This window comes from Hypanus sabinus, chromosome 2 (assembly GCF_030144855.1).
Source record: "Hypanus sabinus isolate sHypSab1 chromosome 2, sHypSab1.hap1, whole genome shotgun sequence".
Lineage (NCBI taxonomy): Eukaryota > Metazoa > Chordata > Chondrichthyes > Myliobatiformes > Dasyatidae > Hypanus > Hypanus sabinus.
In genome coordinates, this window is record NC_082707.1 from 166,544,217 (window position 1) to 166,570,441 (window position 26,225).

General features: G+C 40.1%; 1 protein-coding gene across 1 annotated transcript; it reads right to left on the minus strand.

The window, feature by feature from the left end:
* Window positions 1-1,818: 1,818 nt before the first annotated feature.
* On the minus strand, window positions 1,819-15,018 carry si:dkeyp-72h1.1 (uncharacterized protein LOC799956 homolog). Its single transcript, XM_059958759.1, has 4 exons — window positions 14,660-15,018; window positions 13,207-13,294; window positions 7,449-7,656; window positions 1,819-5,388 (listed from the first exon to the last, which is right to left on the minus strand). Exons 2-4 carry the CDS (start codon window positions 13,291-13,293, stop codon window positions 5,300-5,302), a joined length of 384 nt encoding a protein of 127 aa, XP_059814742.1. The 5' UTR covers window position 13,294; window positions 14,660-15,018; the 3' UTR covers window positions 1,819-5,299.
* Between the last annotated feature and the right edge of the window lie 11,207 nt (window positions 15,019-26,225).

The following is a 26,225-nucleotide window of genomic DNA, read 5'->3' on the forward strand; positions in this document are numbered from 1 at the left end:
GCTAGCCTACAAAGTACCCAGGATATCTTCAGGGAGCTGTGTCTCAGAAAGGCAGCATCCATTATTAAGGACCTCCAGCACCCAGGGCATGCCCTTTACTCACTGTTACCATCAGGTAGGAGGTACAGAAGCCTGAAGACACACACTTAGCGATTCAGGAACAGCTTCTTCCCCTCTGCCATCCAATTCCTAAATGGACATTGAGCCGTTGGACACTACCTCACTTTTTTTTATAATGTACAGCATTTCTGATTTTTGCACATTTTTAATCTATTCAGTATACATATACTGTAATTGATTTACTTTTTTATTAATTATTTTATTTTATATTTTTTCTCTCTCTGCTAGATTATGTATTGCATTGAACTGCAGTTGCTAAGTTAACAAAGTTCACGTCACGTGCAGGTGATAATAAACCTGGTCCTGTGTTGTTTTTGCACATTGGTTGTTTGTTCACCCTGTTGGACGCAGCCTTTCACTGATTCTATTATGGGTCTTGGATTTTCTGCATGTGCCAAGAAGACAGCAAATCTCAGGGCTGTATATAGTGACATAGGTGTACTTTGATAAAACATTTATTTTGAACTTTGAATTTAAGTGATCGATCTTGAGGGAAATATTTCCATTCAGAGCATGTTAGGGGTCAAGGTCTCACTACCTGGAAGGTGGGTATAGGCTCAAACCTCATTTCATTTAATGCAAAGTTGGAGGAGTCATCTGAGGAGGAGCCATCACCTGTAGGGTTTTCATCCACGCTGGAGGGTGGCAGGGTGGAGATATATCTCTAACAAGGGAGGTGTAAGGTGCTCCTTCCCTTCTCTAGCCTGCAGGTTACGATCAACTGGTGCATATCTCTAATCCTTGGTTATGCAACCATTGACACCAGACTGACAATCTCTGAAGAGTATTGACAATGGCTGGGGTCCCCTGTCTTGTAAAGACACTGCCCAGAAGAAGGCAATGGCAAACTACTTCTGTAGAAAAATTTGCCTAGAACAATCATGGTCATGGTCATGTGACCATGATTGCCCACATTATACCAGATGGCATATCATGATGATAAACTGGAGAGTATGATTGGGCTGATTTATCATCTTTGATGGCACAGATACAAAGGACTGAATAACCTCATTTAGCATTGTACATTTTCAATGGGATGTGGTTCTCTTTATGTCTGTTCCAGTGGTCAGTTCTACCATCTTTTCAAATAATTGGGTGAGCATGCCCATCGAGTCAGGACCAACCATCAAGTGCATATTTTCAATTACTCTACTTTAATGCTAGTTTGTTCTCCCTATTTACCGTATCCACCCCCACAGTCTACTTTTGTCATATATTTGCTCTGTGCAGCTTATCCCCTATGGGTAGCCATGCTGCTGACTGCCCTGGGAGGTAACAAGGAAAGCATTTATTAAGTTATTGAAGGAATAACATAAAATAATGGACAATAGGATACATTATCAAAGAAAATCACAGACTTATAGGAAGAATACACTGAAAGAAAGAAAAGGCATCAGAATCACAAACAAAATCACAACTAAAGAATGGAATGGAAATAGCAGTCATTGGAAGAAAATAGCTATTTTTGCATGAGTAGTTTCATGAGGAAACTATCCAGCTATTATTCTACATTTTAATATAATCTTCAAACTGTACAATGATCACCTGGAGACTTTCTGTGCTGTACCTTGAAACTTTTCAACCATATTATCTCACCAGTGAAAGAAGAACGTTTATCAGATGTTAAAAAAAACATTTTTCCTTAAACTGGAGTTTTCATTTTTATGCTACATGCATTTATTTCATCTGAATGGAAACAATATTTAAGGCTGTGTTTTTCAATTCATTTTATTTTGAAACCATATGCACAAACAGTGTACTTTAATTACAGCTCAGCGGAGCATCAGAAACTTTGTTGAACCGTAGAAACAAGGAAGTGGCACATACACTTCTTGCTGAACAAACTACTAGAAACAAAGTCAGACCTGTCTTTTGCAGGTTACAGTATCACAAATGTGCATGCCTATTGTAAAGGCTGGTACTAAATAGGAAATGGTCACAGAATTGAGAACTGAGTTATATGCTCTGTTGCCATATGAAGTTCTATTGCTATAGCACAAACATGGTAAATGGATGAGCTCTTTGGAAACAGACAATGATTCAAACAGTGTCTTATTTTTAGACACTTACATTATTTCAAACATATGGAGACTATCCTATTACCTACATCGAATTTCATTGCTCTTCTCTGATCACTGCACAACACCAGTATTGTGTATTTTCAGTATGCAAATAAGTATCAGCCTTTGGAAAAACTTATGTAAATGTTTTGGTATGTCAGCAGAATTTTTACAGATATTTAACCACCAAAGGTATACGGCTCACATATTCAATATCTTCACCTTCCTTTTAATTCTACATTTGTAAACATGATGGTAACCTTGCCCCAACAAAGACAGTGTACGGTGAACTATGAACAGTTCACAAACAAGAGTTGAACTGTGGAAATTATTCTTCCTTCTGACTATATACCTGCAATGTTTAGCACAAGGAAAAGCTGTAAGTCTTTGGCGACTGCTGGCATTTTGCAGAAGGGAGAAAACCTATCATTGTGATATCTTAATTACACTTTTTGAAGGTACCAATCTAAAACTGATTATGTTTTGTTGTAAGCTGTAGTAAATTCAAATTCCACAAATTGAAAGGATTGAAAACAGCATTATGAAAATGTAAACTCAGGATATGTTTAAGAAAATGCTGAATTATGTTTGATTATAAAATTGATCACCATGACATAGAAATGGAATCAAATAAGTAGAATAAATGTAGCCATTGTACACATCAGCAATATGTTGGTTGATCACTGTCTTGCCAAAAGAGGGACAGGGTTCAGCTTCTTGCCCATCTTCTGGTCAAAGTTATTAAGTCAGTCATGTACATATTTTGAACAGACACCTCCACCATTTTGGCACACTGGAGTACTCAACAGGGAGTGGGCAAGAATTTACTGTGGTACTGAGCAGCAGTCTGATAAAGCCAAATAAAAACAAATGAAGGATTTCAAGGTGAATTTCCAGACCTTTAGAAAACAAATTATTTTGAAGTGAGAGGGTCCTGAAATTAAATCCACCATTTTTCTAAGAGGGATGGTAGCATATCTGATGTTTGGAGAGAGAGGGAGAGGAGAGAAGTTCATGCTGACTTACCAAGTGATTTACAACCACAGGAACAAGGGACAAAACCCAGATTGAACAAGCTTCTGCTAAAGATTTGTGCCAGAGTCACTCTTAGTTTGTGTGGTTCCCATTTCCACTTTGCACAAGGTATGTGGAAATCTGATGCTTTGAGGAATCTTCCAACGCAAATATAAACAGCAGCAGACTTCCTTTAATTCAGCTCATTCAAAACTCGTAGATTTGGACAATTCAATGAGATCGCTGGAGATGCAAGTTATCCAGAATTATACAAGTCTTCCTCTGGTGCACTGCACAGATTTGAATCATTTCCATCTGTATTCATCGATTACTGAATATTATATTTCAAGCTTTCCAAATTTAATCCTTAATAAATGATGCACATAAAAGGTCAATTAATGAATGTTAATAAATATATTGGTCAAAGTTTAAATATTGTGGATTCGATTGACACACCAATTATCTTGTTGCTTTTATAATGCATTCATCATGTCAGTTAAATCAATTGTTATTCTGCTGTGCCAATGCCATCAAATCAAAGCAAAGTGCCGGAAAGAATAGTGTAATTCGGTAAAGGGATCTTTTAACGTTATTTTTTCCCCTTTTCAATCAAGAAACCAAATAACATATTTTTTTCCCAAGAGATCTGAAAAATCATTTTGGAATCCTGATTTGTTTGTAGTTGAAACAGAAATCTGCTATGGATAGGCAATGCTGGTTTTCTGAATGTAAGAGAAAGAACTTCAAATTAAAACATTATCTGTCAAAGAATTAACAAAGTATGAGCGCAGAGGTGAATAGCTGTTTCACTGACAGTAAAGTTCAAATTTTTAAACTGAAATGATGAGATTGGAGATGTAACTCACTCCTCGGTTCCCTCAATGTGACTCAATTGGCGCTGCTTCTCTGAATCTCCAGCAATGCTTAAAATGGATATCCGTATCCTCTACCAGTCCATAACATGCCCAATAATTTTGAATAATTTTTAAATTTTGAATAATTCATCCCTAGACTTTTTCATGACACATACGTTTCTCTGCCTTTTATAATATCATACATATATTGTATATCTTTCTGATGACATCTGTTATCCCACCCTGTTAATTCTTTAAGATGAATATAGCAAAGAATTAGAAGAATGAAAGTCTGTCCATTTTTCATCAGTGCTCTGCAAATAAACTGACATTTAAACTTAAGATTTTAATAGTGGCAGCAGTGAAAAAGATCGAAGGCTTTTGACTTCAAAATGAACCCTCATATAAACAGAAAAGACACGTCCCATATAAAATATCACAAATAATATGTGAAGGTTTAGGCAGAGTTTGGCCTTGTAGTACTTTTCCGCTGCTCACTCTATTGATCTCAGTCCTATTCATTTCTTCTGTTGCCTGGGAACAGGCTCTGTACTGTGCCAACTTGCCAGGTTTAAAATAACAAGACCTCAAACTTACATTTTTTCCCTTAAATTACTAATTGATTTCTATCCAGGTTGCCTCAGCTTTATAAATCACAGTGTTAAACAATTGTCGCTTTCCAGAAACCAATATCCTGGCCTACAGATAGCCTCTGGCATTCCAAAGCTGCAAACTCCTCCAAGTTTCCTGCACCAGTGAAAAAATACTAGTGGGTGTTCTTACAGCAGGATTAGTTTAGATTACCTTTTCTTATTCTTAATTGACATTTACACTAATATGCCCGAATACTTGTGAATACTTCATTACAATGACTATTTTAGTCCAATTTAATTAATATTTGGATCAGGTGTGGTGATTGAATTTTAAGAAGAGTTAAAGCAGCTACTACCTCTGTAGCTATGTATACAACTAAATACATTGTTGATCAAATGTGGACATAAAACTTAAATATATACCTCATCCTTGAGGTTTAAGACACAGACAATATAGAAACAATAAATACTATCTCTACGTAACATCAACCACCACATATATAAATAATTGTCAGAAATTCAAGTAACTGCAAAACATTCAGATGAAGCCTTTTGACAAACATGTCTGTTGACTCAGAATTCCTTTTGAGGTTCTCTATCAAATTCCAGTCTGTGACCAAACATTCACAGTGGGGTTCCAGTCAGGTCATGTTTGCTTTTAGCTGCTGTCATTTGAGCTTTCTGATGTTCTTTGACCAGAATAGTTCATTTCGATTTCTGGTATCTGACTGGGTTGTGATGATATATCTAGAATGAACAGAATTAACATTACTGGCTTGGCCGCTAGACAACGGAACACCGTCATTGTCATCAGACAGGCATTTATTGAAAGTGTGAGGCAAAGTTATCACAGTTTTTCTCACCAGTGAAACGAAAGTCAGTCAAAGTGTTTTGCTACATGGCATTTTACTGAATATAGTTTGTATCATGCTTTTTAAGCATAAAACAAACATTATTTACATGGAAAATTGTGACAAAATAGAGCCAAACATGGGGCTCATATAACATTTATCCTCTGCTGATCACTGGCAGGTTCAGCTGCTGCCCCTTCTTCTTCACTATTCCATTTGTTTCCCCCTCTGGAGCTTACTGCTGTAATGATGAGTCCAACTACAAAACAGAAATACTAAAAGAGCAGTCATACACATACGATTATTCCAGCAAATCCCTATTCCTGTGAAAATCCTCAAACACTAACTGCTGCCATTTTGAAATTATTTTTGTTTGTGTTGTTATATTCTCATGTTAAATTCATGTAAGAAGCAGCTTGCTTTCAGACCCCTGCAGAGATTCATTTGAGCTAGTTAATGTGAGGAGAAGTGGATGTCAGCATAAATTATGCTCCGTATTACCCCCACTCTGGAGGAATTGTTCACAAGATAACTGTCTTAGGTGAAAAGTCTACTAGGACAAAAAATGATGTTGAAGTTGTGGCATGGCTAGGGCTGTTGTTATTTAGACACGAATGGTGTAGCAACTTCAAGCAATGGCAGATGGACAACTAAATGGGAAAATGTCCAAGGTGTACTTCTTTCCAGTTAGCTTCATGAGAACAGTACTTGATTGTTTACTCCTCTAGTGAAATTCATTGAACAGCAGTAATTATGATAAGTACAATCTACGGTCTTTTCCATATTATTTGTGTCTCAGGTACCTGGTTTCACTTCAGTAATATTTTCAGCTCATTCTATCTATAGAAATTAAAAACTTTAATATGCAGGGTCAAGTCTAGTTGTTATTGTTACATGCATTCTTCCAACATGTCATACCCCATTATGTAGTAATAACCATAACTGAGTCCAGTTCATATTGCATGAGTACTTCTCCTCAAGAGTACAGTCGGAAAATTGTGCATGTGACTATAGTTAACTACAGAATAGTTGGGTAAGATTTCTAATTCTGATCCAACATTGTGAGAGTTTCAGGAAATTGTTCATGGGTATCAGATGAGAACAGATTGAGTTCTTCTCTTGGGACACATTTGAAAAACTACCAATTAAGAAAATTGGGTGAAGCAGGGAGAGAACTCAAAGGAGGAAATGTGATAAATCAGATGCGTGAATTAAAATAGCATCATTATCAGCTTCCACAGTTCTATTAGCTATACCAAGGCCAAAACAAATTGATTGTAACTTTAATTATAAGCTGTCAGTCAGTTGAGCCAGGATTAACACATAGGATTTAAAGTTATGTTTCCTTCATTATCACTGCACTGTTCCTGAGCACAACTTCCAGTTAGAAGCTGTTCTTCAACTTAACATATGGAAAACCCAATCCAATATATGGTTAGTTAGCTACTCCTTCCATTCAGAAAGAGCAACACACTTCTGAATTGGAATCAAAGAAGTTAAACATTTCTCATTGACGGTTTTCAGTTTCTGAATGAATGTTAATTGACATCCATCAGAATGTGATGAAAAATTTGGCAAATTGATTATTTTTGAAAATGTTTTAAACTGCTAAACAAATTAATATCATATTCATTAGGATTTTGTTGTAATAAAGCAAGTATGTTATCAAGACATGCTATGATATGAATGTAACAACACAGATGATTAAATCTGCCTTTATGTTTACAGATCTACAGCTTACCTTCATTTGAATTCAGTAATTAAGGATGCCAGTATCAGCATTAAATGTATGTAAAATTTATTGTGTTTCAAAGTATTGATTAAAAGCCACAGTTAGATTATATAGAGGAATAGATGACATCTTGTGACATCAGGTTTACTTCATTTGCAATGGAATTCAATTTCGCAAGGTACACTTCGATCTCAGCTGTCCACCAAAAGAAAAGCATGTGTTACCTTCTTCCTCATCTTCCAGTATTTTTGGTTTAGTTGTTAATTCACTTTGGTGACGCCCTTCATCTTCCAGCAGGTTCATTTCATCCGGCGGCCATCGCAGCTCCCCACTCTCAACCTCACCACTCTCAGTTGGTTCAACGACTATTGATGGCAGCCTTTTTGTCATCTTAGGATACCTTTCTGATTTTTCATGGGGATCAGGAAATATCTATTGCAAAAATAAATTATTTCCCATTGGTAATCTTCAATTCTTACTACAGATTTACTTGTAATGTCAAAAAAAAGCTACATGTTGTATTGAATCATGACGGTTTTCAGGATATTGATTACATCAGGAGATGTTATTGTTTGGGATGATCTGTGGTGATTGTACCAACTGGTAGTAGAACTTAGGTTTGAAATCATAATTCTTCACAAAGCAAATATGATTAGGGAAGAAAATGTTCCAAAGTTCTACTGGCAGAGAATGGTCACTGTTAAATTCCTCACATATAAACAATGGTACACAGAATGAAGGGAAACTGAAGGGGAAAAACTCCAAAGGTTGCCTGATATGATGCTGTACAGTTAACTAGGTAATTTTAATTAATATTGAGGTTGGATTTTAATTTATTGTGGCACTGTTGGTTGAAGCTCTTAAATAAATTAAACCTTCAGTTTGATTTATGCTAAATCAGATTTGATACATTTTTAGAGAGAAAAAAAGCCAATAACCAAATGCTATAAATTGCCAATAATGATATGTTCTTCATTGATACAAATCAACAGTTCTGGCTGATGCGTTAGACTTAACATCAGCAGAGTTTATTAAAACCCCAAAAGATGTTATTACATGTTGGAAGCATTAATCTCAATACTTTGACTGCTGGCAGACATAGATTAACAGCAGCTTTCCAAGACTACTGGTCTTTATAATGTTCATCCAAAATATGGTATAAAAGGTGTACCAACTAAATAATGTTTATTGATATGCTTGACTGACTAGTGCTGTATCCCTGAGCACTGATAATATCAATCGTGTTTTATCACAATCAATGTTTACTAAGAAGTACTCTACTAACTATTCATCTGAAATTAACCAGGTTGACAGAGATTGGTAATTCAATACAGTCCTTCTATGATCTGCATGAGTGAACTGCATTCTGACTTTATTCAAGAAACTTTCTAATTCAGTCCTATAAGTGAAAGACTACTATTCCTTAATTCATTTTATGGTACATTATGTATAAAAACAGACATGCTTTAAAAGTACCATAGAGGAACAAAGGAGGAGAGCATATGGGAGATAAACAAAACAATACCAGATACCTGTAACATCTTCCTCCTTACGTACCAACAATTTAATGCAATCATATTTTGTGGTCTATGTTCTAAAGCAGTGAAAAATAGAGTCATCTTTATTTTGCATATATCAACAGCAGATAATGATTGTTAGAACAGTTATATTTATGATGTATGAAGTGTGATTTTTCCCTCTTTATCTCCCCACACAAAGACGTTGTTAGACTATCACGTTTTATAGCTGAATAATCTGCCTTAGGGGCTTGCTCACTCTCCAGCATCAAGTATCCTTCCCCACTCAGTATAGAAATGGAACAAAATGTGGGAAATTCCCTTGGCTGGATGGTACAGCATTCCAGCATATAACTATAACTATAGCATATTTACAGTGGTTATTTTCTGTGTAAAATCTTTATTTAATTCAATTCCATTTTACATTGAATGGAAGATGAGCTTGATATACTATCATGAATAAAAGAGAAAAAAATGATCATTGCTGTATAGTAGAAAAGAGATGAACTATTAAGCAGCTGTGTGCCTTGATTTAATGAATTCCATTGTGGAGTTTAAGGGTGAGTCCGTATTAGCTGCATTTGGAGCTTTCCTTATAATTTACAATCAAACTGTGAACAACATAAAAGCAAAATTATGTTTGACAAATTTGCTAAAGTTCATTGAGTATATAACAAGCAGAGGTGATAGTGGAGGGCCTGTGGATGTAGTGTAAATTTTGAGTAAGCATTCAAAACCGTGTCATATGAAAGGCTAGTGCACAAAGCAAAAGCTTATGGAATTGGGGGGAGTCTGTTCACATAGACGGAGACAGGTTATCACAAAGAAGACAAAGAGTCAAAGAGTTAGACGGACCAGATGTATCCTACTGGAGCCCCCTAGGGAGTAGTCCTTAGTTACTTACTATCTATATTAATGATTTGGAGCGGGGACAGAATATAATTAATCTAAGTTTGCTGATGATACAAAGATAGTTTGGAGGGCAGGCTGTGATGAGAATATTTGGACGGCAAAAAGATATACAGTAGGTTAAATGAACAGCTAAAAACCTGGCAGATGATATTTAATATAGGAAAGTGTGAGGTCATGCACTTCGGTAGAAGGAAACAAAAGGCAGTCTATAGCTAAATGGAGAGAGATTGCAAGCCGCTGGTGCGGTTATTGTGTGAATGAAACACAAAAAGTTAACATGTACGTAGATGAAGCAAGTAATTAAAAAGGTAAATGGTAAAAGGTAAATTAAAAAGGTAAATTGGTCTTTGGAGTTTAAAATTAGAGAAGCTTTATTAAACTTGCATTAGATGTTGGTAAGCTGCATTTTTACTGTGCTGTTTTGGTCCCCTTATTGAAGAAAGGAAACACTGCATTGAAGACAGTTCAAATGAGATTTAAGGGGCTAATTCCTGGTAAAAGGGCCATCTCATTAAAATAGCTAAAACATTTAGGCCTATGTTCTTCGGAGTTTAGAAGAATGAGGGGCAATCTTATTGAAAAATACATAATCTTAAGTGAATATAACAAGATAGATGTTGAAATGCCTCCACTAGTGGAAGAGTCTCAGACACAAGGGCATCATTTAGAAGGTAAAGGGGTAGTCTATTAAAACAGATGTGTAAAGGAATTTCTTCTCACAGTGGGTAATGCCTCTCTGGAATTCTCAAACTAGGGGGATGAGGAAGCTTAGTCGAAGGAATTTTAAAGAGTTTAAACAATTCTTTGAGTGCTGTGTGGAATTTTCACATAGAAATGAAGACAAGGCCTGAGACAGATCAGCCACGATCAAATAGAACGGCACTGCAGGTTTGAGAGGCCAGGTGGTCTACTCCTGTTCCCATGTTCTTGGGTATATTCTGTGTGCTTCTTAGCTTGACTAGCACACTTTGTAATTTCAGCAAGTCAAATTCCAGCATGCAGCGTAGCTTTCTTCTATGTTCCCCACGTACAAGATCTTGTTAGACCATCCTTCCTTTACAGCTGAACTACATGGTGGTAATCTTACTAACAGCTTGATCACTCCACAGCAATGAAAACACCAGAAATTCTAAATTCCTTTCCCGCTCAATGTAGGATTTGAACAAAACTGGGAAATATATTCGATTGGTGCATTATATAGTCATATTAATATATTCCTACAGTACATTTACTGTAATTAGATTCTGCTTATTCAGTCCAGTTCCATTTTACATTGAACAGAAGATGAGCTTATTTAATTGTCATGAATATTTAAAAAAAAGCTTAACTGTTGACTATAGTTATACAACAGAAGAAAGGTGAGTCGTTAGCATCTGTGTGACTTCCCTTAAAGAGTTCATTTGTGCTATGGAGCGGTAGATCTCTCAATTGGTACATATCAGTATTGGCTGTATTTAGAGCCTCCACTGTATAATTTGACTAGCAGGCTGTGTAATTTGAATGAGTCAATGTCCTCATCTTCCTCTTAAACATGGAGAAGGTAACACAATGGCTTTTCTATCCACGTTACACTGATTTATCTAAAGTATGAGATTTAGTGAAGGAATATACATTGCACATTGAACCTACGTGAGTGCACTTTATGTGAGCTTCTCAGTAACTTTCTTCCCAAAACTTCCACTCTTCTTTCTTACTTTAGACCCTACAGTCCAAGCTAATTAAAATGTTTTTGCCATCTGCTGTTATCTTCACTACTATAAGTCCTCTCTTCTCCACTCTGAAACTGCATATAAATTTCCTATGCATCAGTCACACCATCCTACCCCTGCTCTCAATACAGACAAGGTTTTCTCCAAACACTTCACTAATCATATTCCTTCCCCTCCTTTAGTGCCAGCTACTTCTGCGTCCATCTCCAGAGGAGAAACAAACTCCCACCTTCGCCATCTTTCTTACAATCCAATCATGATGTATTTTACGTGCCTGTATCCTACCTTTTAAAAGCCAGTACAGTGAATTTGAGCTTAGCAAATGAACTCCAGCATAGCCTTCCAATATTACTTCACATATTATGCCAAAATGGATCCTTGAGGATCTTCTTGATGAGAAACACTCATCTCCTCTACTACAAACTTCCTCTTCACACCTTCCATTGTCTGCATTAACAGATGGCAGGAACTACTTCTCATCTTCAAAATAGGGACCATCTACAGATACTTCTGTGGCTTTTGTCTCTGCTTGCACTTGAATTGAGGGAAACGTATGATGTAGAATGACGTTATTGTGTCCATGCCAGTCAAAAAAAATACTACCCTCCCTATTCTCAGCTCCCAGTCTGCAGCCTTGCAGATCATAACTTTTCAAGTACCTTTTAAATATGTTGAAGATAGCTTCCTCTGGAAATTTTTCTGTCAGTGAGTTCCCAGTCCCTACAATGTTCTGGTGGAAAGATCTTTGCTCACTACCCCCAACCCCCTAAGTCCCCTTATGCATTATATTTACATCAGTGACTTGTCCAACCTAATCTTTTGCTTTGACTACATCAAGTTTTGCCCAGTCTCTTCTCATGGCTTCTCCAAACTAATTCCATTCATGATCTCCAAGTTATGCTCCCGTATCCTCAAACACAATAAACTCCTGGCCATTCGACAGATTTTCACACATGCAGTTAATGGATTTCCTCCTCAATCTGTTGGCTTTCTTTTAATAGATAACTTCCATCACCCCCTCCATAAAAACACCAGTCCTTCACTCATTAATTGCTATCCCCTCATCTACCACTTTTCTCCCAAACCTTGGAAGTGGTAACATCTTGAAGATGACCAGCCACGTCCCTGACAGATGTTGTGCAACCATCTCCAGATGGTTTTCCATCCCTTCCTACATGAGCAAAAACGTCCGAGAATCTGTAAGGTCATAAATTACATCTTCTGTGGCTGGAACGGAAGTGTATTATCCATCCTTGGCCTCTGCAGATCCAGACACAGGTCAGCACATGATCCTCCTCCTCCCTCAATTCCTTTCATATTTCCAGTTCATCTAGTGACTGCAACCATTTTGTAAAGTATGTAACTGTGATCTAATCTGGGGAATGTGGAGACTAACCATTCTTGGCACAGATGTGTCTGCATTTCCCTTTCCAGGTGGAATGGTATGAATAATCCTGGCAAATATCTTTCCTGTTTAAGTAAGTGAGTATAGGATGCTTCACATCCCTATAACTTACTTGGTTTTATTGGGCTGATGAACATACATTGCTAAAATAATTCTTCACACCAGGTGACTGATACCAGGGACAAAAATAAATTCAGCAAACAACACAAGTGATAAAACTTCCATCAGGGTATTATCCTCAGTACAGCAGGGTTTGTCTCCATTAGGAACTGTAAAGCACTTTGGGACTACAGAGTTAGGAAAGGAGCTATATAATTGTTTTTTTCTTAATAGAGAACTTATGCGGCACTGCCAACACGGCAGATTGTGACCATGAAGCAGAATAGAGTTCTAAGCATTTACTCTTCATGGATTTTATCTTAACACAAACATACATTACCTGGAAAGGTAGTTTCCCTTCCTCTGAAGTCGGGTTTAAAGTAAAATCCTCCATTACAGGCTCGCAGCTACTCATCACTTCTGTCATTCTGAAACACAAAGTACTGAACGAGTTTGGCAAATTCTACAGGCAAACGTACCATTTTACTAACATCGTGTGCCTACAGTGGAGTTTAGTGGAATGGGGAGTCTGAACATTAGGAAACCAAATAACCATGCAGAAAAGACATTCGGAAAGCGATCCCCTTCCTTCTTTTGGGCAGGAACACAGATACACTGTCACCGAACAAACAGGTTTGGGTAGATTTAATGGAACATCAGTCCGTTGGTTGGAATTTTCATACCAGAAGAGGAACAAAGATGTTATTCAATAGGGTGACGAGAACGTGGAGCGCGATCATTGACAAGCGGGACGGCCACTCGCACTCTATACAATCCAATCCCATAGGTTCCGACAAGAAAACATACAGCGAAATTTTGGCTGCAAAGGAATTTGTTGGCAATAAAATGACATTCCAAAACTTCACGCTTCCTAATTGTTTCTGTGCATTATATTTCAAATACCGCCAAGCCTCGGCATTAGCCACCCTGACAACAGGAACGCTGTCGTTGATTCAATCAATCAATCGGTTTGTTTTAAACCGATGGATGAGAGAGGAACGAGAAAATGTTTATGTTTGTTAGGCTCGTTCGCTACAGGGCTGCCACTCTACACCTCTTTGTTGCTGTCGTTATAGCAAAGCATTGGGACTGAACACAGCCACCATTCCTACCTTCAGAGGAGAAATTCACCTGGATGCCGCCCGCGCCTTGAGCTTGTTCCTGTGTCTGGGATGTGGGAAGCTGCTGGAGGTTAATTCGCGCCGAATGGTCTCTGGTTGCCGACTTTGAAGGGTGGCAGCTCCGCGTTAGCTACGGAAGACCTCAGCTCACAGGACGCGGTGAGTGTGAGCCGCCCCAGGAAAAACCACGGCAATTGTCCATACAGCCACAGAGGGAGGGAGGGAGGGAGGGAGAGAGGCTTTCTCACCATATCCACATCATCAGTGAACAGGCATTCTGAGGGAGAGCCGCTGCCGGCCACTTATGACAGGAGGGGCTGGAGGTCTCAGCCCGCCGGTTCGATCGGCAGGATCTTTGAAGGGGGCTGTAAATGTTGGGAAGGGGGTGGCGACGGGAGGAGGGAGAGAGATTAGATCAAAGGAACCCTGATTAAAATATATTATTTATCATTAGGTAGGAATATATGCTCACAAATTATGGTAATCCTCATATCTGAATCAATTGCTCTGCTCTGACATTATTTTGGATTTAAAAAGGCGGCTCATTTACATCCCCCTTTCCCAAAGGTGCCGTGAGTACCTTGATTTGATCTAAAATTGATCAGCAGCTGTTTATAGGGGAGATAGATCGCAGCCGTAAGTTTCCGGTGGCGCGAATGTATAACCACCTACCTTCTAACAAACAGCCTGACATTTAACCACACCAGTGTTTCGGCCGCGTCCTGTTGGCTATGACGCTTTCGGAACTTGCAGTGTCCATGTACTGGACTCTTATTGCATTCGGGTGGGGGTGGGGGTGGTTGCGGCTGATCACTACAACAAAACAATGAAATCGGTTCTCAGAAACGACGAAGAATCTTTTTCGTTCTCCGAAGAGGTTAAAAGATTAAATCGAGTGCGGTGGCTGTGACGTCTTAATGCATCTCTCTCCAGATTTGCCCTTTTTAAAGTTTAAAATATTCACCAGTGTAAGAATTAGACCGATGTGGCGAGGGGAGCTATTTGAGACTAGCATTCAACATGTCATCATCTGACTATCAGCAAGGTTCGAACATGAATCCTCACATAAATATTAACCGATCTGATTTCTACAAGGTTATATTAAAAACAAATGGATGTCACGATACTAGGAATCGTTTGCCTTATTCCCTGCTTGTTTAAAGTATCTATGCATCAGACTATCAATGCAGATAGTTGATAGAGAATATAAATATGAATTGTTTCTTGATGGAGGAGTAAATGCTTATTTCCAGGCTGAAAGCGTCGTCTCTCAGTAATAAACACAGCTGAGAATTTTCAGTTTTATTTGTTTTCAGCTTTTCTCGCTGTCACTGTAACGGCAAGCAGTTGTGGTAAATTAACCCTGCCAAGTGGCCGACACAATGGCTCAGAGACGAGGGTGGCATTAGATGAGGAAAAGAAACTTGAAGAATTGTGCTTAATATTAGGGGTGGGGTTAGACTGAGAAAGAGAGAGAGAGAAAGCATGTTTCTACTGCTAAGATGAGATGTAGTTGTCGGCAAAGGGTGAATAACGATAACATTGCTTCAAGGACGAGCAGCTGTGTTTTCCGCTGGGAATATTACCAGCATATGTTGATGTTATTGCTAATGCCAGAAATAAAACCAATCCAGAGAAGGCAGTGAAAATATCCGCTTCACACTTCAGACGCAACACCAGGGGAATGAAGGGAACCTAACTGCAAGATATTCTCATCTAAACTATGCTTTGAACCTGGAAAGCAGCGCTGTGTTGTCCTCAGATGGACGGCACACAGAAGTGAGCTGATCCTCGGATGTGTAGAAGATGGCTGAGCTCTCAGGACAATTCTCAATGGACGCACGTAGGAGGTGACTTGGCCCGTATTGTCAGCCCATGCTGACCCAGTCTGAGCACACACTCTAAAGAGCACCCGCATTCCATATTACTGCACCTTCAGAACAGCATGTCACAATGAGCTGGGCGGATACTTGTCGCCTTTCATCCGGCGGCCTGTGGGTGGACTGTCTTTTCAGCTGGCCGATGATGTAAATGCGAGGAACGATGAATTTATATAGTAGGATCGCATTAACATTTTAAGGTTGGAAATTTCATTACACCCATTTTTTGATGCAGTAAAACATGGATGGTTTAGCGTTAGCGCCTATCCTCAACAAAATCGCGGGAACACCGAAACCCATTTCGAAACTGCTTCAAAATAGTTTGCAGGTGAAAATAAAAAGTGAACCAGCAACTGCAGAATCTCCAACAGGAGTTCAACCAACTCAACGCATCTCCCTACTACTTCCTGGCTAACACTTTAAGGGCATCGATCCTTCAGGGGATTGGAGGAAACAGGAGGCAGGGAGACCAAAAGACCTGAGGATCTAGGAGAAGAGCTAGGCCGTTTGGTCCATCGAATCTTCTCCGACATTTTATCGTGCCTGATCCTTTTCCTTCTCATCCCCATTTTCAAATGTTAATGTAACATTCACTCAGAGGGAAATTGAGAGCCCATTCAACCAACTTGCCTTCCAAGAGGAAACTCCCAGTAGATAAAGGAAATTATATCAGCCAGGCCCACCATAAAAGTGCTTTGTCTGTAGTCTCCCTCACCAGTAAGAAATAGGTAAAATGGAGCAATACTGATGGAAAATTTCTTACTCCCACAAGAGATCCAAAGTGAACTGCATACCACTGATCTCAGACACACAGTGGAGAACATCACTAAATTTTTATGAGTTCTTTAAATGAGATACAATTCATCTGGAAAAGATAGCAATGTAGTAAGAAGCCATTAAAGTATTAGGAGCAAGGATTTATTCACTTATGAATAAGTGACCTGATAGAGGTGTATAAAATGATCAGAGGCATTGATCGTGCGGATAGTCAGAGGCTTTTTCCCAGGGCTGAAATGGCTAGCACGAGAGGGCAAGTTTTAAGGCGCTTGGAAGTAGATACAGAGGAGATGTCAGGGGTAAGTTTTATATGCAGAGAGTGGGGAGTGCATGGAATGGGCTGCCAGCAATGGTGGTGGAGGCGGATATGGTTGGGTCTTTTAAGAGATTCCTGGATAGGTACATGGAGCTTAGAAAACTAGAGGGCTATGGGAAACCATGGGTAATTCCTAAGGTAAGGACATGTTTGGCAGAACTTTGTGGGCCGAAGGGCCTGTATTGTGCTGCAGGTTTTCTATGTTTCTATGAATGTGTCATATACAGAGCAGCTGGATCTACATGTCACGATGTGTGGGATTGTATGCATCATATGGCCTATCCTGACTAACTATGTTTGCCTTAAGGTTTGTCATATGGAGACCTTTTGAGAATTTGATGTAAAATGTTTCTCTATCATGGAGTCCTTGTTGCCTATGTAGTGAAAGCCTGCCTTCTCCATTCAGGCGGGAGTTGAGGCTGCATGAACAGAGCTGAAATAACCTCCCAGTAGTGACCTTCTTCCTCTTGTTCCTGCTGTTCTTCAGGCTCCACCTGATGGCCCTTGGGACTTTCAACCCCTCTGCTGCTTTCCTATGTTGGTGCTGGAATGTGTGGTGCCACGCAGGCTGCCCCAGCATATCCTTGGACTGTGTTGGTTGTTAATGCAAACAACACATTCCACTATAAGTTTTGCTGTACCTGTGATTAATAAGTAAATCTAATCTAATTGTCCTGGGTTTGCAAGAGTATGCAGAATGCAGGCCACCAGTATGAAGATTCCACAGCAGCTTGGTGTATACTGTTGGGTACTCTAGACTGTGGCAAGCTGTAGAAGTTCACCTCTAGGATACCCACTTTGATAGCCATTACCACACTGCTAGTTGCATAGCTCTTTCAATAATCCTGTTCAGGGCTGCAGTTGGAGGTTGCATTGAGGTGAGTAACCATGAAAGGAGAACGTAGTTCTTATCACACTGCATCCATCTCTGAAAATTCCCCGAGGATTCCTCACACTTACAAAGAGGAAAATTCCTCTGATGATGTACAACCATCCGGACTTTGAGGGACTAGAAGCTTTACTGTTGAGGAAAAGATTGAGTTATTAGTAGTTACAAGAGATTGCAGATGCTGGAAATCTGAGCAACAAACACTAAATGCAGGAGGAAGGTGAAGGTGAAGGTGATAAACAGGACTGAGGAAAGAGGAGGATAAAGGCATGAGAGATAAGGGAAAACAAAGAAGTGGGGGACAGACGTGACTGCTTACTAGAAGTAAGAGAAAACAAAGTTGACGCTGGCAAGTCAAAGTCTACCGAGATGGGATATTAGGTGTGGCTCCTCCAATCTCTGTCTGGCCTCAGAGTGGTAGTAGAGGAGGCCATGATCAGACTTGACTGTGTGGGAATGGGAAGTGGAATTAAAAACGCTCGCCACTGGGAGATCCTGGCTGTCGCGATGGACAGAGCGAAAGCTGTTTGACAAAGCCTTCCCCCAGTTTGCATGGGATCTCACCAATGAGAAGGACTGCAGGACATAGTAAATGGTTGTTAAGAGCAACTACCTGTACTCCTGGGAGCTCAACAATGCTGACAAATCCCAATGTCCAAGATGCTACTATTCCTTCTGGTTATCATAGCAAGTGAAATAATTTCTTCAGGTAAATAGGGCCTGGGTTGTTCCCAGTAATGCAGATATCAGGTGCCACAGCAGAAAGTCAAGGTGACCTGGACTTCCATAGAGAAAGACTCCGATCTGAGAGTGTGGTGAGAGGTTTTTCCATGTGTAATATATCTCAGCTTGGTAAATCTGCGCCTGTGAATACATTACTCATCACTGAGATCAGTTTGCTGAAGACCTTGAGAGAATATACACTTCACTCATGGCGTACATTTTCTCTCCTGCCCTGAATAGCCAGCCTTAGCCATAACTGTTTTTGAATTTTTTCCTAAGCTACTGGACAAAAAAACATTTCCTGTAATTCAAACTAAGAGCAAGGGTGCTTAATTTAATAAAAGAAGAGCTTACTATGTCAAGATTGTGGAGTTCTTCCATGGTAATTTATGGCAAGATCCACAATACATGATGTTGCAACCTGGAGAGTAATCAGCTACTCAACACAATTCCGAAGTGTTACAGCATTACAGCAGCAATAATAGTGCAGAGTAATGTATAACACTGTATGCAGTGCAGGTAACCAATAAAGAGCAGGCTCATAATGATGCAGATTGTCATGCCAAGACTCCATCTTATAGAACTAAGGAACAACTTAATAGTCTTATAACAGTAGGGTTAAAGTTGTCCTTTGGCCCGTTGATATGTATTTTCAGGGTTTTTTATCTTCCGCCTGATAGAAGAGGAGGGAAGAGAGAATGTCTGGGTGTGGGATCTTTGATTATTCTGACTGCTTTACTGAGGTAGAGAGAAGTGTAGACACAGTCCATGGAGAGGAGGTTAGATTCCGTGATACCTTGAGCGATGTCTACAACTTTCTGCAGTTCCTTGCAGTCACATGTAGAGCAGTTGCCATTTCAAACCATTATACATCCAAATAGGATACCTTCTATGATCTTTAGCCTCCTGAAGAATTAGATGCAGTGATGGACTTTCTTGGCTGTGGCATCTATGTGACTGGATGAGGACAGGCTACTGGTGATATTCATTCACTCCTAGGAACGTAAACCTCTCGCCCTTCTCAACCTCAACCGTTGATGTAAACAGGGGCATATACACTGCTCACTTTCCTGAAGTCAATGACCAGCCCTTTTGTGTTGCTGACATTGAGGGACCTCTGCATAGCCTCAGATGTAGCGCAGACCAGGCCCTCGTGCTGCGGAGTTGCCTGCAGCTGCCGTCCAACGGAGGTGGTCTGGCACAGGAGGTATCCGTGCTGGCCCCTCATGTCGGTGCTGCTCTCCAGCGTTCGCTCGGTGGAAGTCTAGCTGGATTACATTTGACTGCGGCTGCACTGGCACATGATAAGGAATAGAGAGGACTACTGCAGAGCTGCTCTTGAAGAAACATGCCTCCAAGACAACACCCATTCACCATCAATCTACAGGCCATGGCACTCAGGAACTTGAGCAATATTATTATCATTAATTTTGTAATTGTATGGTTTCTGCCATTGTAATCATACATGCTGGATATGCCTTGTGCTGTGTGAGACTGAATGTACTGTGTTCTACACCTTGGACCCAGAGGAACGCTGTTTCATTTGGCTGAATGACAATTAGACTTGAACTTGAGTTAGAGCAGAAAAACCCACGGTTGTGTATTTCAGGAAGGGAAATCGGTAAAACAGACATCTCATTAAGGGGCTGGCGGTGGAAAGAGTGAGCTGCTTGAAATTCATGGGTGTCAAAACCTTGGAGGCTCTATCAGAGCCCTATGCATTGATGCAATCATGAAGACGCTATACCTTATTAGGAGATTGAGGGAGTTCCTCATGTCACCAAACATCCTTGAAAATTTCCACACGTGCACAGTGGAGAACATTCTGAGTGGTTGCATCACAGCCTCGGGCGGAGGTTCTAATGCACAGAATTGCAAGGAGCTGTAGACTCGACCAGCCCCATCACAGTCACAACACTCTCCACCATTGAGGGGCATCTTCAAGAGGTGATGATTCAAGAAGGTGGTATTTCTCCCTAAGGGCTGGGATAAGCCATTATCTCATTACTACTGTTGGGGGTAGGTACAAGAGCCTGAAGATCCACTCTCTGATTCAGGAACTGTTTCTTCTCCTCCACTATAAGATTTCAGAATGGTCTATGAACCCATATCACTACCTTATTATTCCCTTTTTTTTAAAACTTATAGTAATTTTATGTCCTTCCACTAATGCAAAACAACATATTTCCCATTATTTAAGTCAGTGATAACAAATCATTCTGTTTCTAATGTTATATATGAAATATGTGTTAGAATAATGAAGTATTGCCAGTGGTGGAATCATCAAGGAACCTATTGAAAGAGTATTTCAGCAAACATTTCTTAACATTTCAATGACATGCACTATTTATAACATATTCAATGGATACAATCAGCAACATCATTCTTCGCATTCATTGTACCATTAAATTAATAAATTCTATTACAACACATAAATGTTAACACATAACATCGCTCACCCATGAGGAATTTAAGGGACTATTGCACAGGGTCCAGCCAAATGCCAGAACAGGAACTCCTCAGCTTATGATCGTTTGACTTGTGTGCAACATAAGTATGTGCAGTCCATACTTGTGAATGATCATTTAGAATCTAATCAGGTGAATTTGTCAGCTGCTCCAGGGCAGGCATCTTCTGTCAAGTGGGAGCCGCATTTCCAACCCACTGACCGTTCAGGTTACGGGTAGTTCGAGGAATGGGACCCTGCCACATCAAGAATACCGACCCACATGAGTCCCCACATATTCTGATGATTCTATAACCTCAGACTCTGATGCCATTCAGGAATGCATCAAGAGGTGTCTGGTCCAGACGGCGTATCTGGCTAAGTACTAAAGATCTGAGCTAAACTACAGTAGACTGTCTTTTTGTTCTAATTGTGAAAACGCTGTTTCCTGTAAAAGTTATGTATAATTTGTTTAATTCTGTTTTCTTTGTGAATGTCGCTTATCTGACCCTACATACCCATGATGCTGCTGCAATTTTTTCATTGTGCCCGTGCATATGACAATAAACTCAACTTTGACTTTGACTTGTAAAGCACTCTCTTTTTGCTATAGAATAGTCTGCAGATTATGGCAAGTGTTTGCACAATCAGTTGTGAAGATGCCCAATCAGGTCTCCTGATGTCAGCAGAGTATCCTTTTAAATAGGAAAAATAAATAACCAGCTCTCCTTCTACTGAGACTCAGGGTATTCAAGCTCTGGAGATCTCTGCACGGGCAGAAGCAGGCATTATGCACACTATGATGTCATTCGGCTTGCACTTAATGCAGTTAAAACATAAAGCATGTTAATGTGAACACTGCACCCAAGGACATTTTCAGGATTGATGCAATTTTAGCCGGAATTGATCTCCCGCACCACCTTCCCTAGTAAAGCTTGAGAAATCTGGTATTCAAAAACGGGCTCCAGGTTTATGTGTGAGCTCTTTGAATTCTAACAGCTTGCTGATTGGGATGGAGAGACAGGAGACATTGGAGGTGCTGGAATCTGGAGTAACACAAAGTAAATTGTGGAGGAACTCAGCAGGACAAACAGTATCTAGTGCTGACATTTCAAGTCGAGACCTATCAACAGGACTGGAAAGAAAGAGGAGAGATGGCAGTGTAAAAAGGAGGGGAGAAGAGGTGGGGGGATAGGCAGGTGAGGGAATGGGAGAGTGGTAACGATGTAAGAAACTGTGAGGTGATAATGGAAGTGACAAAGGGCTGAAGAAGATGGAATCATATAGCAGAGAACAGTGGACCATGGAATAAAGAAACGGTGGTGAGGAGGGGAAATGAAGGAGGAATGTGTGGGCGGTGGGCAAATCGAGAGGACATGTGAGGGGAAAGACATGGGTTGACAGGGTTGTTGGGAAAAGGACAGAGGTTATTGGAAGTAGGAGAAATTGATGTTCATGCTGTCAGGTTGGAGACTACCAAGGCAGAAGATAAAGTGTTGCTTCTCTAATCTGTGTTTAGTAATACAGCATATCAATGTGGGAATGGGAAGAGGAATTAAATGGCTGGCTACCAGGAGATCCTGGGTAGTAAGAGGACAGAGTGAACGTTCTCAACGAAGTGATCCTCCGATCTGTCTCATGTCTCACAAATGTAGATGAGTCCATGCCAGGCGCAGCAGATGTAATAAGTGACACTAATGCATTCACATGTGAAAGTCTACCTTACCTAGAAGGATGGTTAAGGGCCCCGAGTGGCGGTGAGGGAGGACATATAACACTAACTGCAATGGCAGGGATAGGTCACAAACAAGATGCTGGAAATCTGAGCAACACACTCAAAATACTGGAGGAACTCAGCATGCCAGGCAGCGATAATGGGGAAGTAAGTACAGTCAACATTTTGTCCAGAGATGCTGCCTGGCCTGCTGAGTTCCTCCAGCATTTTGTGTGTGTTTCAGGGATAACTGCTTGGAGTGTCATTGGTCGGGCGGGATGATCGGATAAGGGAATCACGTTGAGAGTGATTCCTATGGAAAGTGAAAACTGAATGCAGCTGACAATGTTGATAAAATTGCAGTTCTATCTTAAAAGGAAAGGGTCGAAGTAATGGGAGTGAAATTGAGGAGTTATTTTCAGCTGGCTGGATCTCCTCTGCAGTAGATGGAAGGAACTGAAGCTTTTAATGCTCGTTACACAAATAACACAATGACTTTTCAATCGAATGAGATGAAAGGTCACTGGCCTGAAACATTACTAGTTTTTCTTTCCATACAGTTTGCTCAACCTGCTGAGTATTTTCAGTATTTTGTTCTTTATTTCAAGTGTCCAGTACTGGCAGCATTTTACCATCACAGATTATTTTGTGCTGTTGGCTTTTCCCAAGGAGAATCAACAACTCCGTTTTCTGAAATCTGACCAAAGGGCAGTAAATGCTGAAAACATTCAGCAGATCAGATGCCCCTATGTGAAAGGAAATTGAAAAATACATATTAATTCTGTTTATTTTTGTACAGATAGACCCTGGCCATCTGAATACCCTTATCAATTTCTGTTTTCACTACAAGTAGAGGATTTCTTTAACTGCTACTGGATAGAACTTGTTGCTTCAACTGCCTAGATACTCTGGCTGGGTGGAGGTTGTAATATTAGGGTCCTGCCGATATGATTTGACACAACTTTGCTTTTGTCTGCCTGATGATAGAACCATAGAACCATAGAACATTACAGCACAGAAACAGACCTTTTGGCCCTTCTTGGCTGTGCCAAACCATTTTTCTGCCGTCCCACTGACCTGCACCTGCTCCGTATCCCTCCATACACCTCTCATCCATGTACCTGTCCAAGTTTTTCTTAAATGTTAAAAGTGAGCCTGCATTTACCACTTCATCAGGCAGTTCATTCCACACTCCCCCACTCTCTATGTGAAAAAGACCCCCCTAATGTTTTCTTTAAACTTTTCCCCCTTCACCCTTAACCCATGTCCGCTGGTTTTTTTCTCCCCTAGCCTCAGTGGAAAAAGCCTGCTTGCATTCTCTCTATCTATACCCATCATAATTTTATACACCTCTATCAAGTCTCCCCTCATTCTTCTACACTCCAGGGAATAAAGTCCTACCCTATTCAACCTTTCTCGGTAACTCAGTTTCTCAAGTCCCAGGAACACCCTTGTAAACCTTCTCTGCACTCTTTCAATCTTATTAATATCCTTCCTGTAATCCGGTGACCAAAACTGAACACAAGCCTCTAAATTCGGCCTCACCAATGCCTTATACAACCTCACCATAACATTTCAACTCTTATACTCAATACTTTGATTTATTAAGGCCAATGTACCAAAAGCTCTCTTTACTACCCTATCTACCTGTGACACCACTTTTAGGGAATCTTGTATCTGTATTCCTAGATCCCTCTGTTCTACTGCACTCCTCAGTGCCCTACTATTTACTTTGTATATTTACCTTGGTTTTTTCTTCCAAAGTGCAATACCTCACACTTGTCTGCATTAAACTCCATCTGCCATTTTTCAGCCCATTTTTCCAGCTGGTCCAGATCCCTCTGCAAGCTTTGAAAACCTTCCTCACTGTCCACTACACCTCTAATCTTTGTATCATCAGCAAATTTACTGATCCAAATGATGTTTAGATCTCAGGTCAAAAGGATGATCATGTTAATGATGCAGTTTTCTCAAGTTTCATTCCACTGCCATTCTGTTTATATCTAAAACTGGAATAGGAAGAGATGACAGTTTTCTTATTACAAATTACTGAACTAAATGTACATTCTGGATTGATAAACTATTGTGGTAAATATTGTCTCACCAACATCTGCAATATGTCTTGATCTCATATAATAATCACCATAACAATTACACATAGATTAACTGCACACAGCTCCTCTTTCACTGGTAATTGCAAAAAATTGAAATAAACAACTTCACCGTCCAATTATGTCTATTGTCTTTAAATTAAGTGTGGTTAACTCAAAGGAATAGTTGTCAATTCAGTCGTGACTATAAATTGCAAATTATTCATGTTGGCAAATTAAGTCGTAAAATTTCAGTTTTTACAGTTACAATTGAAGCCACTTCCACAAGCTAGATGCCCAAGAAGGACCCATCCCTGCAAAGCACCAACGTTGCATTTTATGACATTCAGCCTTGCTTGTTAGCATTAATCTGTAACTGATTTTTAAAGGTATACATAAAAAACAAGTAAAAGAGGAATATTTGCAAGAATGGTCAGTCATAAAACTAATGATTTACCATCTTTATACCAAATAAGTAATAAATGTATAAAGGCTGCAGCTTACATTTGTTGGGAGCTGAGCCAAGTAAAGATGGTAGATTCCAGCAGGAACCACTAGTGCACCATCTGTGGTGTTTATCTTCTTTCAATATTCATGGCCTAGGCCAAAATTGTTGTGGTTGCCAGTGGAGGGATCAATGAATTTAGTGTTCGGAAATAAGTAGAGGAATTTTCATTTTCAAAGTCAATAGGTCCAGAAGTCAAGGCTCCATGTTGGCGTGTCTGGAAGTTGGAGGCCCGACATTTGTGAGTCCACAAGTTTGGGCCAGGGATAACCAACACACACTACCCTCCCTCCCGCCCCAGGTCAATGAATCCTGGGCCTAGACTCCTGTGCAGTTCCAGAGTTTGAGGCCTGGAGTTCAAAGTCCTGTGACCAGCAATTCATGGGTTGATCGAAAGATCGAAGCCCGACATACAAAGCCCCAGGGTCAGTGAGTCTGGAATAAGAAGGTCCAGCGTCTGCTGGTCTGTGAGACTGGGCTGAGACCTGGAGGCTGGAAGTCCACTGTCCTGGGGTTGGAGTGTGTGTGTGTGTGTGTGTGTGTGTGTGTGTGTGTGTGTGTGTGTGTGTGTGTGTGTGTGTGTGTGTGTGTGTGTGTGTGTGTGTGTGTGTGTGTGTGTGTGTGTGTGTGAGAGAGAGAGAGAGAGAGAGAGAGAGAGAGTGGTAGGGAGAGAAGGAGCTTGTTTTGCGGTTGTTGCCCTGTCTTGTTGCCGCTGTTGTGTTGTTTTAGTTCTTGCTTGTTTTGTTTCGCTCAACATTATGGGTGTGCCATGTTAGTACCAGAACGTGTGGCAACATTTGCGGGGGCTGGCTCCAGCACGTCCTCATGCTGGGTTGGTTGCCAACGCACACACGAATTTCACTGAATACTCCCAGATGTGTGCAATAAATAAATGAAT

Coding starts and splice junctions, on each gene's coding strand:
- si:dkeyp-72h1.1 (XM_059958759.1), bottom strand. CDS start 13,293: ATGACAGAAGTGATGAGTAGCTGCGAGCCTGTAATGGAGGATTTTACT. Junction 7,657..13,206: donor AAGGGAAACTACCTTTCCAG/GTAATGTATGTT, acceptor TTTTTGCAATAG/ATATTTCCTGATCCCCATGA. Junction 5,389..7,448: donor ACTGGAAGATGAGGAAGAAG/GTAACACATGCT, acceptor TGTTCATTCTAG/ATATATCATCACAACCCAGT.